The sequence below is a fragment of the Amblyomma americanum genome, chromosome 3 (assembly GCF_052857255.1).
Source record: "Amblyomma americanum isolate KBUSLIRL-KWMA chromosome 3, ASM5285725v1, whole genome shotgun sequence".
Taxonomy (NCBI): Eukaryota; Metazoa; Arthropoda; class Arachnida; order Ixodida; family Ixodidae; genus Amblyomma; species Amblyomma americanum.
The window spans coordinates 200,493,327-200,510,572 of NC_135499.1; the positions used below are offsets into that span (position 1 = coordinate 200,493,327).

A 17,246-nucleotide genomic window follows, 5' to 3' on the forward strand; every position below is an offset into this window, starting at 1 on the left:
AACCCCGTAACGCCTTTAGCGCCGTGGGTTTCTGGATGAAAACGTATTCCCCGTAATTGCAAGCAGTGCTCCCACACTTAGTCCAGCGCGGGAAAAGAGGGCGAATCGTTGTTAAGCCCCGTGTAGCGCTCCGCATCCTGAAAGGATCCTGGAACCTGTAGCGAACCGTCGTCCTTCAGGCAAGAAGGAAAGCAACCAGCTTTACAAAACTGCCCGGGCTATGTATATGCTCGTAACTTGAAATTCGCGTCCACGCAACCATGTTCCCTGGTATCTGGGCATTACTAATGGCGTTTCGGGCTGGCGTAGAGCGAGCAGAGATTCTCCTCCGATACGGTCCGGCACCCGTCAACGAAATTCTCGGCGCGGTAGCTACCCTGGCTCGTAAATCAAACGCAGGGAAGCCGGCCACCACCCCGAGCGCCTTGCACGTCCTTGCTCGGCAACAGGAAACGCTTCCCGACGAGCAGCTCGATTGTATCGCGGAAGCTGTGAACCCGAAGGTGATATATCGATCCGAGCACCATCAACAAATAAGCTGCGTCCGGAGCAGAAACATGGGTATACGGAACACTGATTTTCTCACTGACCGCATCCTCGTCCTGTTGCCGGCCACGCGTCCTCCCGCCAATGCGTAAAGCGAAAAACACCATTGGTGGAGGACGTAAAGATAGTAGTATAGAAGACGGCAGGTTTGAAGGAAAAAAATAATGACGAATAACAAAGCTGCGATTAAACGCAAGTGGAAAGACTTCTTTGGCCCGCCACTCGACACTGGAATACCAAAGCCGGTGTACCTTTTGTACGCGTGTCGCTGTCCTACAGCGGCCGCCGTGGTCACGAGAAGCGGCGCTAGTGTCGCAGCTTCGTGTACAACGCGGCCAATGGTTGACCAGTGGGCTTACAGTTGGTGCCCTGCGTCTGCCGTGTGCGCGTCATTCCGTCTCCTTTTAGGGCTGGCACACAGCACAACTCGAGGTGCCGTGCGTTGAACTTGAATATTGGAATGTGGTACTCGCACGTGTGGCGCCATTCAAACAGCGAAACACAGGGTAGCCCCTCTCCAGCAAGTCTCACTCATGAGTGCCCGTCGTTGCTCCCTGCCACACAGCGTTACGAAAGTTGCTCTCGTCTGGTAATTTGCTGACCCTACTCAGGTCCTTCGGCTTTCGTCTCTTATTTCACAAAAAAGGGGTATGAACCAGGGAGTAACCACTCATTAGCACCCCCATGAGCGCAGCCATGCGGTTACAAAGGAAAGTTATGCAGTTAGAAAAGCTATGACAGGAGGAATGTTCACGCATTGCACGTAAGCACTGCAGTGAAGACCTCCTAAAACAGCTGACTATGGCAGCCAGTGGGGAAGGCGACGAAAGCTGCCAGTACTTCAAACTTGGTTCCAGTGAGCCAGCAACATTACGAGCTGCGTACGTAGCCGATTCTTCATTCATTTGCTCTGCAGCCAAGAGCGGAACGCAGACGCCGGGCAACAGCTCGTTCAAAAACTGCCGGGGGCGGCGCTTGCACATACACAATTCGTTCCGGTGAGCGGGGCTGGGCGCGCCGGATCAGGAGCGTGGACGCAAGTTGCGCGCGTGGGGGCCTACGAGCACGTGGTTACTCGGCGGCGCGCCCCATCTAACGGCGAGGCGAGGCACGACTTCGGGGTGCAGCGGGCCAGCCGCCGCACCACACCACGCCACGCACACGCTCCTCAACAAATCGGAAAGGCGGCCGAAGTAGCGGGGGACCGCGCGAAGAATGTTCCCAGCTTGACCTTTAATACCCTCGTGTCCTCTCAGGTTTGCTCCGTCTTTTCTATCACGCCCCCCCTCCTCCTCCCCCTCAGCCAGCTCAGAGCCCTCAGAGCCCCGACACGGCAGCTTCTCGGCGCAGGTTTTTCGCATGCCCGCATCCTGCGCCTTGATTTTTGCTTCCCCGCATCAGCCGGAGGGGAGCAGTTTGCCGCCGGCGGCGGCGGTTATTTTTCACTTGGGTCATTTTTTTTCGCGCTCCACACAGTCAGGGATGTATCGGGCCGGGATGAGATAGAGAAAGCGTGCCAAGGAGCCGACCGGACTCCGGAATTTCTTGACCCTCGAGTTTTTACTTTTTTTTTTCCCCCTCTCAAAGCTCGCGCGACGGTGCACCAGAAGTTTTCAAGAAAGAAGCGGCGAGGCCGACGGGCCATAGCCCTTATCTCCCGGTACATCTCCGATTCCCTCACTCTCTCCATCCTGCTCTCCTTGGGCGTGCTTCGTTTCGTCTTGAGTTACGAACGAGAGACACTTTGTAGCAGCGGTCGCCGCTGGTGTCGCCGGGACACGATATGAACGCTCGGACGGCCTGTTTTATTATTAGGAAGCGACGTTCCCTGTTGGCCGCACGCCGACGTCGGAGGCAGAGAGACATGTGTGTTGTCCACTCGTATCTGATTTCTGCGCCGCGCTTTCGAATCCGCCTGCTCGAAAAGAGCACTGCCCCCGCTTCCTCTCTGGCAGGTCAAATTACTCCGCTGCCTTGTGCGCTATGTGTCACTCCCTGCATCTGCTGTCAAAGAAGAGTGAGGGAGGAGCCCGCCTTACAGGGTTTGAGCTGTTTTAGACACCCGCAAATTTGTAAATTTCTCACGAGAAGACGTAAGAAATGATCTCTCTCCTAGACGCCTCTCCATCCCGTACTGTGACGTCAAATAGCTCATCTCTGTTCAGCACACAAAGAAGAGTAGCGAATAGAGAACGCTAGCTTTAGTGACAGCTTGGAGCGAATCTGTAGTAACGCGCTCTGCGACAGGTAAACCCCACTTACCTTTACCTTATTTGCTTACAATAAACCAAAGTTGAACGTTGATACGACAGGGCAGCTGGCATGTAACGATGAATGACACTGAGCAATCCCCTTCCCCTATTTTTCTTTTTTAACCCAGAGGGCATACTGTATAGAAAGAAGGCTGTAGGGCCTGCAACTCACCAACTCATAACTCTGCTTGGGGTCACAGGAGGATATCACCTGCAAATGGGAAAGAAAAATACGAAGCACGCAGTTAGCCATGATGTTCCCATGTTCGGTCACTCATCGATGGAGTTAATTTGCGATAACATTCAAATCCAATACGTGTCGCAAACTCATTAAAAATTCAAGAGACACGCCTTTCATATATAAAAGTGGGAGCCCTTGCTAACGCGTCTCCATCACGTGAACAAACTCCGCATTTATTTTGTGTTCATGGGCAGTCCGCCGCTATGATGCCACTTTGTTCCAATGCAGTACTCTGATCTACAGTACGGAGCCACCTTAACGCGTGAACTTCACCTTCGTCATTGGACTAGCTCTCTCTGTGTGTCTGTCACACTCTGTTTTCTCGCTGCGAGCACCGCGTCAGTCAGCCTTCCACCCAAAAATGATACATCGCTCCCACGGCGCCTCGACTGCAGTTTGTCGGGCAGAAGCGCGCGTGCATATAGCTTCCACATGCACGACAGGCATTCACTTCGTATGCGAGGTCTTGTTCGCTGTATCATTGCGCACTCTGTCATAATCCTGTTACGCCAGACCAGACGCGCGCATCCGCTCCCGCCAGGGTTCTCCCCCGTCGGCGTTTTTCGTTCTTTGATACATTTTGTTTTCTGGTCGCTGCCATCCCCTCGTAGCTCGCTCTTTCTTCGGAGGCGTCAAATTCGCGCTCTTTGTCGTGCCCGTGTTGTTCTTTCGCCCGCAGTAAAGATTCCGCACGAATGAAGATTGCCGGGCAACGAACTGACGGCGCCAAGATGTTTGGGGAACCGTTCCGGGTGGAGAGAGAGAGAGAGACAGAGAGAGCGCGCGAGTGCCAGACAGAAAAATAAATATCGTATGACGAGAGAGTGTGCGCAGCGCCATGTGACGACGTCGTTCACACTATACTTCACTTTCTGCGGGGCGTTGGGTTTTCTTCATTTTGTTATTTACTTCGGCGAGCCTGCGTGACCCATTAAACTATGCCGTCTGTTTTTCCAGTCTGAAGATAGGAGAGTCCCTACGCGAGAAAGAGGAGCTGGCGGACTCGCAAGAAGTCATCTTGTACGTCACTTGTTACCAACGGTGACGGTACGCGCTAGGAGACAGCGACTCGCTTCTGGCACTGATGCTGACAGTCTTCTGGAAGATGTGAGCAACTTTTGGGGCAGTATGTATTCATAATACTTAACAAGCGCCGCCCGTAAGGCTAGGCACTGGACAGTAGTATTATACCTAGGAATATTCTATTACATTTCTATTCCTTTTCTTATTCTCTACAAAGTTCATCATACACTGATGCGACGCCACGCCCTCGATATTGCCGGCATCTGCAAGTCTGTGCGGCAGACAGAAATAATAGAATAACACAGAATAAAAGTAAAAGAATCATGTTATGCCAGCACTGCAATAGTAGTTAATGGTTGTTCAAGTGCGGCTGCACTGCAAATAACACAGAAGATGACTAAAAAAAGCGACAAGTAGTGCTTCTATGGTGTGTAAACTCCCCTCTCTCTATAGCTCTTTGTATATGCGGGCTTTCTATGTCAAGTGTTATTTTTTTCTTTCAGTATGTAGAATACGTACGCCATTATGAGCACTGCTACACAGAAATAAAAAGTAAAAGCATACAAAACTGAACAAAGCCCCCGAACACCTGCGCTCATTCACATCTTACAAAAGCTACCCTTCGTCACCACCGCACAAGAATATATAAGCACGCTACTCGCGTATACGATTCGATAACTGTCCGTGTTGAAAAGGCTATACATCAACCGAGCGAAGGTCGCAGCCACGGACACCTGTCATCGCAGCCAGCACACGCAGGCGTCTCCGTTGTGTCACGCGAATCCCATCCGAAGCTAGCCGCCCGTGTCAGGGGATTGCATCAATATATATATACATGCTATACATGCAGTGACGCAACACCGCTCGCACAGCCACCACAACGCTCCTGCTTCGTGGCGACCCGGAAAAGAGAAGAGTAATTTATCACGCACACCACTGACAGCTAACCGTTGCCGAGAGCGCCAGCAAAAATGAAGCTGTCACGGACGAACTGCGCGAGAACAGATTTCAGGCCCTTTGCACACTGCGAGCCACATTTTTGTCGCGTTTGTCCAAACAGCAGCTGAGAACTGTCGTCCTATTGTTGCCAGTGCGCTAGAATGTAGAAATAGACGTTGGTAAAACAACAACGTCCTGGGAAGAGAATAAGGCATACTCAACCCCGTCATGACGGCCCCCGCATGACATGCCCTTGATGTCATGAAAACTCCTTGTACGCCCCCCCCCCCCCCCATGCATCGAAAATAGATAAACGTGGTTTCAGATGATACCTGCGTAACACTTTTTACAGCTGCCATACCGGACCAGCGTGGTTTTAACGACGTGGGCACCTAACTGCTACGACTGTTCGTCACTGCTACCGCGTTCGCGTCAAAGATACGGCATACAGCTGAACCTCGTTATAACGAAGTTGAAGGGTCCCGGCGACTACTTCGTTATAGCCGTAGCTTCATTATAGCCCGTGTTGACCGGTCGCTTCCAAGGGGAATCCTTATTCCTTCGTTAAGTCAATTATATCGTTATAAACCATTTCGTTCACTTATAACGAGGTTCGACTGTACTAGCAAAAATAAAAACTGCACATCTCACGCAGCTGCCAGTTACGAGTGTTCTTCGCTGTAGCCACAAGACAGCGTGTATCTCCTAGTTTATGATTCCTTCAAGGACACAACTGCGCTGTCTAAAGCGCACTTCTCAGCCCAGCACTTTTTCTCCTGAAGTTTGACAAACATTTCTGCGCTGTTTTTTATGACTTCAAATAGCTGCATTACTGAAAGCCAGGAAAGCCATTTCCGTCACGACTTCGTTACAGAAAGGATGAGTTATGTCGTTATATGGCGTGTAAGGCTGTTTTCAAGTCTGTGCAAAAATGCCCGTCGCATCTGCAACACGGCATTATAGTAAAACATCGACAATTGTTTCAATACCACTTGTCTCCTCTAATGGCCGTTAACGATTAAAATCAGTGCCCGAACCCCGGGACTTACGTGCGTACGGCCAAGCCTATGTTCTTACTTCATTAACCACCAAATTATTCAAGTTTTAGGTCCGCCCACAGTCAACCGCATACACACATGTCGGAGGCAAAATACGATACGCAAATGAATCAGCGGCGGCCGGAAGTGATGGTATACAAGCACAACAACCACGCAGCAGTGAACCGTGGCTTAACAAGGCCACAAAGGCGAGAACAGCGCAGGCGCGACAAATTCAATCAGAGACCAAAACAGACACGGCCGCGTACACCCGAAGCCCTTGACACGGCTGCTATGCGGACAGAGGTCGCATCTGCTCTACCACACTCCACAGAGCACAGGGAAAACACCCTGCGCAAGTATATGCACACACTTCGCGCAGTACGTGCGCGTAAACACGCACACGCCTGCAGCCGGCTTTGCGTACTACAAGCAGCCATGTATAAAACGTGCGAAACTGCCTTTTCACTCACACGTCTCACTTGCTTAAAGCTGCTTAAATCTTAAAATGGGCGAACGCTTAGAAGTCATCTTCGTGCAGCCGTCGCCTAATGACGCATAATGACACCGATGGCTGCCTTCTCAATTAAGGTCTCCTGGTGAAGAAGAAGCATTTGCCAAGAAGGCAAGAAAACCAACACAAATCGGGAAAAGAGAAAAGAAGAGTACTGAAAAGACATGCCAGAAAACAAGTAAAATGTTTCCAACTGACACAAACCGGTGCAAATTTTCAGAGCGACAAGTAAGTGCACAGATAATTTCGCAGGGCTTCGAGCAGGAAAGTAAAACATTTCCATTTTCGAGGCTCAGCACCGTGGTCTGTCTGCGCATTTCAATTCATTCCTCCGCCCTTAGCTGCTGCCAAAGTTCATCAAGAGACTGCATCGCATCGTTCCCATTATTTAGGGCCCTCGGTCCGCGCATCAACTGCCGAGCACGGAACACTGCCGCGCTCTGTACCGCGGTATAGTGACAGGGCCCCCGTCCATAAAAGAGACGACGCGGTTGTCGCAACCTGACAGTCAGGGCGTGGTCCTCCATGTCGCCGCCGTCTTTGAGCAATCAGCTCCGGGTCTTCCATATGACGCACTCCCAGTACGCGCACTGCCACGTCTTTCGCTTTGTATCGCTCTGCTCTTCTTTCTTTCTTTCTTTCTTTCTTTCTTTCTTTCTTTCTTTCTTTCTTTCTTTCTTTCTTTCTTTCTTTCTTTCTTTTCCTTCCTGCTGAGTTCCTCGCCACTGCACGTCCTCTGCCGTTCCCTGTCCTTTTTCGCCGGTCCCGCTTCCTGTCGCCCTAGCCTTGGCCCGAGCGATGTCGTCTATATACGCCGCGCTGCCGACGCCCGCTGAGGCATCCCGGCATATTAGGAGCTGCAGCCGTGGCCTTCTATACGGCCCCGTGGTGTGTGTAAGCGTCCGCGTTTCCCTTCGTACGTCCCGCTACGCTCGGCGTGTCGGCCGCGTCGTTCATATAACCTAATCTTGCCTCCCATCACTCGCACAACACGACCGCTGGCAGCCGCGCCATCCTCCGCTCTGCATATATGACTTCCTCCGGCGCGGACTCTTTTCCTTCATATCGAGGGAGAGCAGACGCAGAGGTGGACCGGCCTCAGCGTTATCAGAGCAGCTCACCCGTGTCGGCGGAGAAAGTGTCACGAGATCTGGCGTGAGCGCCCGCCATTTGGCCGATGCCGCACGCACTACACCGAGGCCACGCGGGCAGAGCAAACACTGCATTCTCCAGCGCGCTGTGCGCGCGCGGCGGCTTCGAGCAACTTGCATACGCGGATGTTTGTTTCAGCTGGTTAGCGGATGCGCGGAGCATCTTCTCGCGTTAGCTTGCAGCATTCGTTTCGGAAACCCAGAGAAGCACGCTAATGGCGGTCGCGACAGGAAGAGGTTCTATATGCACCGAGTCACAGCGACGAGAATGGGCGGCAGAGTGGTCGGCGTGGTTTAAATGCTTTGAGCTTTGTCTTGCAGGGTGACGAAACGTAACTGCTGGGGATCAGGACCTTCGCCTTCTCTAACAATCAAGGCAAAAGCGACGCTAGGCATGGGTAGAAGTATAAATTCGCGCGCCTGCCCCTGTGTTAAGGCGGAACCGCATGGCGCGATTTCAGGCGCGATTGACGCGCGGATGGTGGGACGCGCGCGTCATTTTGACGCGTGCCCAGTATGATCCGTCACGAAATCGCGCCGCCGCGTGCTCCTACTCGGAGGAGAAAAAAACGCCTCGCGCGGCGCGTCCGGGGCGCGTCCGCCAATCAGATTTCAAGTAAGTCACGTGGTATTTGGTCACGTGGCATTTTTGGTTTTTGGTTTTGCCACTAGATGGCCATACTCTCTGCGCATCTCGACGGAACCTCTTCGGCGCATTTTTTTTTTCGCTCTGCAGAACCGGCGCGCACGTGAAAAACACGTGCTACTGTTTCGTGCGCGCATCGTGTTCATCGAAAATGAAGAAAGCAGTCTTCAACGAGGCCCTTATCACGGAAGTGGAGAGGCGTCGCGTCCTGTGGGATATACGCGACCGCCTCTTCTGCTCTGTAGTAAGCGCCCGACACTGCATTTTCTATGTCGAGTTGTAAACAAGCAGCGGCCTCTTGGCATGCAGAAAGTACATAGTCGCAGTTTCGCACACACTCTTCCTGCTTGAAATTAAGCTTGATAAATATACTTCGGAAAAAAAAATGTCGTTGTGTAATTACACTTAGATTATTTCTATTGCAGTGTTGTGTAAGTTTAAGGGCATATTACATATGCGGTAGCAGGGACAATTCATGTCGTTGGGAGTTACGTTGTCTGGCAACCCGGAAAACGCGCAGCGAAGGCGCCGCTCCCCTTTTTACGTGCGGGTGCTCGCGCGTTGACGGCAACGCGGGCGTCCACTGCGCGTCGCGTTTTTCGCTCACGGAAAACGCGCCATGCGGTTCCGCCTTTACGCCGCAAAAGAAAACGCGCAGTTCGGAGGCACCCGTAGAAAAGCGAGTGCATAGAATATCAAGTCTTTCTTCAACAATTAAGTATTTTTTTCCTTAGTAAGCGTTCATTATTTTCCTACACACGTGCTCGTATCGTCTCCACCAATGACTGAGTCCTCCACCACGGCTGCAACTTTTGTACCTGCAACCTTACGACGCCAGCCTCCATTCTTGAAACGGAGAGACATCATTTTTTTATGCAGCATACGGCTCCACAGCCGCTTAAATAACGGCTCAATCGCCAATTCAGAGTCGACCAGCAAAACGTGCAGTGTAGAGAAACAAAGCCGCATTCATCCGGCCGATTATTTACGATGGCAGGCGGCACTCCGCCACCGCAGCGACTCGGAAAACAATGGCCTCCCCGCAGCGCGGCTAATGGACGCGCATCCTGGTTACCTCTTCCGAGCGTGCAACGCCCTGCGCAACTGGAAGGCCCGGCACAAGCAGCTTGCCGCGCTACGACACAGCCGCCAGAGATTGTATGTTTTGCTTCGTGCGACATTCGATACTGGTCTTCTCCGCCTGCTTCCGACTCGCCAAGCCTGCTCTTATGCGTCTAGACCAAATGATATCCTCGGGAAGAAATACGCGCGCCGACCGGTACAGTCGAGTGGCTCGGCTATGGTAGTGAGCTCCAATAAAGGTAGGGCAGAGAAGCCACGTGGAAAGCAACGAGCGAAAGCGATCTGCGACGTACGAAATAAGATAAACAACGGGAATGCAGCGGGAAAGAAAAAGGCTGCCACAAGAAAGTACCAAAAACTAAAGAAGAAGTTATAAGAATAGTGGTACATACAGCGAAGGAACAAAGACCGAAACTAAGCCGTTCCAGTAATGAAAAAACAGAATACGGATCGGAGCGGCAATGATTACAAGCCGTAAGGGACGAACAGCCTAACGAAAGACCAAAGTAATCACAGGGCACACAGCGCGCAACGACGCCATGCAATCGCGATGAGCTGGTTCCGGGCGGCCACATGAAGGCAGGGGCATGTAGTACCAGCCGATACTTTATGCGGGGGGCTTGTTATACGAGTCCCATACAAGCCAGACTACGCACTCTCCCTGCCGGCCTGCCGGCGCGTACGTTATAGGCAGGGGCACCGAATTAGAAGACGTTCGGTCCATGGATTGTCGTATGGACTGAACGTGAGACAATTTCCACGGAAAGGTCAGCCGTCCGGCCAACTTCCCACTGAGGGAAAAGTTTTTAGTAGCGAGGCTGCCAACCTACATTCATGAGATGCGGTAAAATTGTGTTTAGAGTTGCAAACACTTTCTCCGTTAGCGATTGTGCGGATTCGTTTCAGACACAGGCCTTAAGATTTACATTAGAGGCGGATGCATGTTGTAAACCATGCGAAGCGCGCAGTTTCTGAAAACGAGACCAGGGAATATTTTGCCTACACTGCGCGCATGAAGAAATCCAAACCGATCGTGTACTGTCCGCACAATTCAACTGGTCGCCTATATATCCGCCCCTACGCCGTAGAAACCCTGCCCCTGTCTACAGATATTAGCAGCTGCCCCTTAAAAAAAGTCTGCAGTGAGCCTGGCAACTAAAACGATTTTCTCCAACATGCGTTCAGTGGCAGGTTGTCTTCACACATAATGACAAGTACCCCGGTAAATATATGTGGGCCCATAATACGCGAGCACAGCTTGTAAGCCTCTTAAGCCACATGGAACGGACCCAAGTTTCCGAGGCGACCAAATGTGCGTATCGGGACGACGCCGTCCCATCTGGCGGAGTGCAGCGCATGCGCTCGGTATGTTCCGCGCCGGGCACCGCAATGATTAATCTGGGAGCTCGTACAGGAATTAGGGGGCACCGGCTCAAGGGTATAGGAGAGGGCGTGGCCCGACGGCTGAGCGTCGTCTGCCGTCCGGCCCCACCTGCGTAGCGGCTGGCAACGGCAGGCCTCCCTCGGAAGACAGGCCGGCGTCACATCTCTGCTCTTTACAAGGGCTTTTTTTTTCTTCTTTCCTTCGACCGTTGTTTCTCGCTTGTTCGGGCCTTCATACGTTACATGCTGGGAAGCCGCTGCTGTACTCGCATACGGCTACTGCGGCCTGGGCGTGTACCGTATCTTCAGCCACTGAATGCGCAGTTCGTGCCTTGTCGGGCAGCCATAACTATAGCCCTTGAGCATGCGCTCCCGTATGCCCTGAGCGCATGTATGCGCGTCCTGTGGGCATTGTGGGCGTTGAAAGCGAGGACAAAGCGTGCAGGGCGTTTCTTGTATTATGCGCTATACCGGATGGTCTTGCAGCACCACGCAGACATCTAGAACGCCTCTCCAGTAGCCAGCTCATCGAGGTACGCATACACAAAATTTTCCGAACGTGCAAACGTAATGCACGATTTTCCAGCCCCTGGATAATACGTTTCGTTTGTAAAGAGATTGGGCAGATCACGGACGTCGATCAGAACCGCATCGTACTCAGGCGCGAAAGGGTGCGCGGATTCGGCCCTGGATAAGCTTAGGTACGCTCTCATTCTGTACCCACTGCACGGTTTTATTGTGTCAGACAAAGGGAAGCTGCAGTGAAGCGTCCTTATTCGTGCAGCACGGGAAGGACGGCTCTAAGTGTGCATCCCTGTTTTCGCTCGTATACAGTCGCTGGTGGTGGTGACGCATCGCTGGTATACAAACGCTAGTGGCTGGCGAGAGCGAATAAATCTGCGGAATTGGTTTGGTTTTTGGTTTTATGGAGGTTTAACGTCCCAAAGCGGCTCAGGCTATGAGGGACGCCGTAGTGAAGGGCTCTGCAAATTTCGACCACCTGGGGTTCTTTAACGTGCACTGACATCGCACAGTACACGGGCCTCTAGAATTTCGCCTCCATCGAAATTCGACCGCCGCGGCCGGGATCGAACCCGCGTCTTTCGGGCCTGCAGCCGAGCGCCGTAACCACTCAGCCACCGCGGCGGCTGAATCTGCGGAACTGTTATCCACGTTTGGAGACGTTTACTCATATGCGATGGTATCGTCGATGCCAGTCGGTATGTACAAGACTAATGCACCAAGGCTACAAGTGTATCCAGCCTGTGATTTCACGTGCCAAAGACAGGCGCGCTGGCTGCTCTCAGAAGAACAGCACGGGGCATACCAAAATTTCAGTCGGTTAGAAGCTGTCATGTTCAAACATAAGCCCAGAAAGTTTTCCTTTTTTCTTTTTATAACACCAGGCACAATCACCTCAACACATTCGCATAGGCCAAACAACTGCGGCTGCATGCGTTCAGTATAGGCTCACCGTTTAGTGTACTACAGTGGAAAACGCGGCACTAGCGCCGGCGGTTGTTGGCAGAGTCGGTCGGCCGGACCGTGCGGCTAGCTGGAACAAAAGCATCCCAGCGACAAAAGCGAGCGCGTTTACAGCGCTGGCCGGGGGCATGGAGGAGCGATATGGCCGGCCCAGCATCGTTGTACGCCATAACGACCACCGGAAGACGTGGGCGTGAGAAGCGGAGGCCCACTCGGGCAGCCACAGCGTCAAGCGGCAGGGGTCAGCTGGAGAAGAGCGCCCAGAGAAGCACTCGCGGCCAAGTTATAGACGAGAGGAACGTTTCGAACGCGCACCTGTTGCCCTATATTCTTTTTTTTTTTACGTAGCCAACGCCGAAAACGTGCGTGTGATCGATACATAGTGCCCTTTTCTCGGCTCGAAGGCATTTGTTTCTACCAGGTTCTCTCATTTAAATTCAAATGTAACATTTCGAGCGAATGTACGTCTGCGGGGTCGAAACGCAGCATCGCTCTATGCCATCTCCTCCTTCCTTCCTTCGTGCAACCTACAGCCCAAGCAATGGCGAAGTGTGACGGGGTTGATTTATAGGAAGAGGGGAGATGGGGTGAACTGCTCTTTTTCTTTGAATAATAATAATAATTGGTTTTGGGGGAAAGGAAATAGCGCAGTATCTGTCTCATATATCGGCGGACACCTGAACCGCGCCGTAAGGGAACGGATAAAGGAGGGAGTGAAAGAAGAAAGGAAGAGAGAGGTGCCTGTACTGGAGGGCTCCGGAATAATTTCGACCACCTGGGGATCTTTAACGTGCACTGACATCGCACAGCACACGGGCGCCTTAGCGTTTTTCCTCCATAAAAACGCAGCCGCAGCGGTCGGGTTCGAACCCGGGTCTTTTTCTTTGCAAAAACAACGCCCAAGAAATACGTGATTCAAAAGGGACCGTAAGCTCCAAGAGTGACCCGTAAAACGGCCCCCGAAGTGTGGCAGGTAGAGAAGGATGCCTTGAGAAGTAGTGCCACAGTCTTAACAGAAAGTACCTAGAAATGGAGTAAGCTGTCTTCAAGCGCACATCCTTTCATAAAAGGGAGAGTGCTAGAGGGCAGCTTACTCTCTTTTTACTCCCATATAGGCGTATTCGTGGTAAGAATGCAGGTGTGCTGTAAGAAACCGCGACAACAATAGCGATAACACCGAGGGTGGTCACATAATTCCCTGCAGCAAAACGTATCACCGGGAAAGGTATGGAGAATAGTTTCATGGCGCTTTTATGGCTACGACACATCGAAAAAGGTTTCCGTTCCTAACCGCCCGAACACGAAGAAGACTGAACTGAAACTGCAAGTACTACAACTTGATCACGTGATCACACGACCAGCTTCTCCAATAGGAGGAGTTAAAGATCGGGCCAAAGGCCCTGTCCGGGTTGCTGTCCTAAACTTTGGGAAAGGGTTCAGGGAACCGAAAGAGGAGCAGTTATGTTAAATCCATCGAGTATATGGCGACCAATATTTTTTAAATTGGGGGACGCTTTAAGCTTCGTCTTTAAGAGTGAGACGCGACAGCGTGTTGCAGCGTTGCCAAGGAATGCACGGAACGCCATTGCCCATTTGGCGCGACGCGTCGCCCGTTGGACAATTTAAGGAAAGGACTCCTGTCTCACATATCTCGGCGGACACCCGAACCGGACCATAAGGGAAATAAAATGAAATGAAAATTGGTTTTAAGGAAAGGAAATGACGCCAGTCTCACAATTCTCGCTGGACACCCGTACCGCGCCGTAAGGGAAGGAAAATCCCTTCCCTTACGGCGCGGTTCAGGTGTCCACCGAGATGCGCCATTTTTCGCTCACGGTCAACGCCGCCGACGACACTGACTTTTCTGCGACACGAACTCCTTAACGCTGGCGCGTTAAAAAAATGAAAAGGCGACAGGCCACTCGAACCTGCAGAGCTGAAACATCGAGACATTTCGTCAGCTCAGCTGCAGACATTGTTCCCGATTCGCTCGACCGAACTCGGGCGTCACTGTACAGAGAACCACAACTTGTTTCACGCAGAAACCAGACGCATCAAGCCGCGCGCACACCCGTTTTACGCAAAAAAATCTACTCGAGACCAAGCACATGCACTCCTCAGCAAACAGACGGCAGCCCAAACACAGATCCCTCTTACTCTTACAACTTCTCTCTCCTTCCTCCGTCCTCCTCTCCCAAAACCGCACACCGTGGCGCCGTTGTCCGCGCACAAATAGCGCGCTGCTGTCCAAACACGTGCGCCGGGCCGCCGCCACCCGTATATTTCGCACGCGCACTAATGTTTAGATTGGCCGTGTATTTCTTTTGTCTGTACGTGTGCGCCTGCAGACACCACCGGATCGAGACCGGCCGCCCCACGCGTTCGGCTAGAGCGCGCGGTTGGTTCCGCGAAGAATTTACTGACCACGCCGAGGCCGCTCGTTCTATTTGGCTTCTCGGAGGGGTTTGCGTTTGCCCGCCTGCCGGTCTGCCCGGCCGCTTTTGCACGCTGGCGACGCGAAAACGAAAAAAGAAGCTGCGGTTTCCAGCAACTGGCCTCAGAGGCTGAGGCTCGAGTTTGCGAAGTCGTTGCACCCCCTCCCCCCATCCGCCCCTCGCCCCACTCCTCAACCCCCTTTGATGCGGTGGAAAGGTGGCTCCGTGGGGGCTACGCAAATAAATGCGCGCGGTTGGCGGCGTCGGTGGAAACGAGCAGCATGTCGGATACGGGTGTTCTCGAGCACGCGAATACAAAGCGGTGGCTTTGTGGACGAAGCAGTTTAATAGGCCTGCATATACCCACCACCTCCCTACGTTTTTCGCATCCGTTCTTTGTTTTTTTTATCTATTTATATTTGACATCAGGAGCCGCTGGCTCTGCGCAAACGACTGGGGCGGAACAGAGAGGCTTACTTTGCGTTTGCGTACCACAGAAAGTAGAATGCTCGACTCGGATAAAGTAGGGCACGCATTCAATGGTGGCGGGTTCGCAGAAACGACAAAATCGAAGCCTACGCGTCCATCGTCTATAACGAGTTGCTCACAATGAAATCGGCTGAGATGCTTCCGCAAGAGTAGCCGCTGATGTCGAAAGTGAAATGCGCAGCCGGGACGAGCATTCGTCGTATAGCGTAAAAGGCGGCCAGAACGAAATGCTCGCGCTTACGGCGTCTCGGCTGCCGGTTTCCTGAAGGCTAGACAGTATACCGCTCGCGAAAGAAGCCTTATCTGAAGCATTAGTCCGCAACACCAGCCTTGACAAAGGCACCCATCGGAGATAATTGCCCAAAAACATTGTACGGCCTGTGTTCGGAACCGAAGCCATAAACGACCCATTGTTATGTTCAAGAAGCAGCTTAAGATATGACAAAAGAAGCCTGCAACCGGCGAAAAAAAAAAAAGGTCCGCCTTGATCAACCCTACAGCGTAATCATACACCCTACAGGAGAAAACGCATACGCAAGATGACATACTGGCTGCAATAACCGGTGCCTGTTTCGTATATTCGCGAAGCAAAAAGTGAACAGAAATAGTGAAAAAGTGAACAGTTCGGAACAGTGCAGAGAGGTGCACGCTTATACGAGGTATTTCTTACTGAACTTAAGACCACCCCCGACGTCCCATAGGAAAGTGAGCACAGTTTCTGAATCACGAAGAGCGCGCTGCGGACGCCTGACACCGGCGGGAGAAAATGCTCGAAGACAAAGAAGAGGGCAGTGGCGCGGGACGGAGCGCTCGCGCTAGGCCCTCAGCCATTAAATCGTATCTTCATTCTGTCATCATGTCGTGCTTTCCATGGCTTGCCACCTCGTAGCAATATTAAGCACGCGCACCTACCAAGGATGCGACGTAGTATTCAAAGGCTACAAAGCCGTCAAGACGAGAGGATATCGCACACGCATTCGAAGGGAAGTGCACAAATCCACTAACGTTGCTTGAGGCGGGGTAGAGCCTGCCGAAAAGCCGCTCTCTGATAGGGTTGTATTTTGTGTGGACAACTATTTGGAACATTCAATGAGCAGTGTTTAATTAGGAAAAACGAAAGGCTGGGGGGGGGGGGGGGGGGGGGTCAAACAGCCTATTCGACAACAAATTTGACCGATTCTTACGCCACCTCAACCATGTTCTCCGCTTAGCAGGGCACACAGAGATAACTCGTGTGTCCTCTTCCATCCTAGTTAGCGCAGAGCACTCAAGATGAAAGAATTTGGGCACCAGCACGCATCGCACCCGCTTCGCGATCCGTTGGCGGGCCGTGGTTCCCGCACGCCTAATACTGGCGCGCAGTAGCTGTTTTCTCGGCTGCCAATCGCGGAGTGTCGCCCACGGAGAGAGAAATTCGTGTGACGTTTTCGGAAGTGAATCAATTGTTAGTGTAATGCCCTTGCCCCGTGTTCCTTCCACGCGTTCGTCCCGTGTAGAGAGTCATCCCAAGAAATGCACCAACTGATAAGTGCCGCAGCAACTTCCATACTCTGCCGCACCGAGCACTTCGAAGTGCTCGTAGAGCGCACGCCAACGCTCCGTGTGCGGCGAGCCCAGCCGAACAACTGCGGCACTCGCAAGCCGGCGAATATGGGAGCAGCTGGCGCGAGACGCACCGAGGGCCAGCTGTACTACGCGGCACATAAAGACGGAGGGGGCGAGAGCACGCTGTCTGCCACACATCTACGCGTCAGAGCCGGTTGTAAACCGGCGGATACGCAAAAAGGACGCCGAAAGCAAATAAAAGAAAAATAATAAAAATTGAGTAATGAAGCAGTTCGGTGCCGAACGCTTCGGAAAGGGTCGAAGTCTGCGAAGACGTGACCAAACGTGCAGCAGACGGCAGAAAATCAGCGCGGGATTTGCTCACACGCAGATATGATGGGCCGCTGCTGAGAAACACGGCTTCTCCGCGTCATTGGAATCACAAAACAAACAGCGTTAGCAGTTCGACGTCTTTCT

At 52.3% G+C, this 17,246-nt stretch overlaps 1 protein-coding gene across 28 annotated transcripts in view; it reads right to left on the reverse strand.

Moving 5' to 3' along the window:
* by (focal adhesion protein tensin) overlaps positions 1 to 17,246 on the reverse strand; it is a 248,222-nt gene that overhangs the window by 48,540 nt on the left and 182,436 nt on the right. For all 28 annotated transcript variants that reach the window (XM_077659626.1, XM_077659629.1, XM_077659625.1 and 25 more), the window contains one exon: positions 2,971 to 3,009. In XM_077659626.1, coding sequence (XP_077515752.1) covers positions 2,971 to 3,009 — 39 coding nt within the window. The remainder of the gene's footprint in view (positions 1 to 2,970; positions 3,010 to 17,246) is intronic.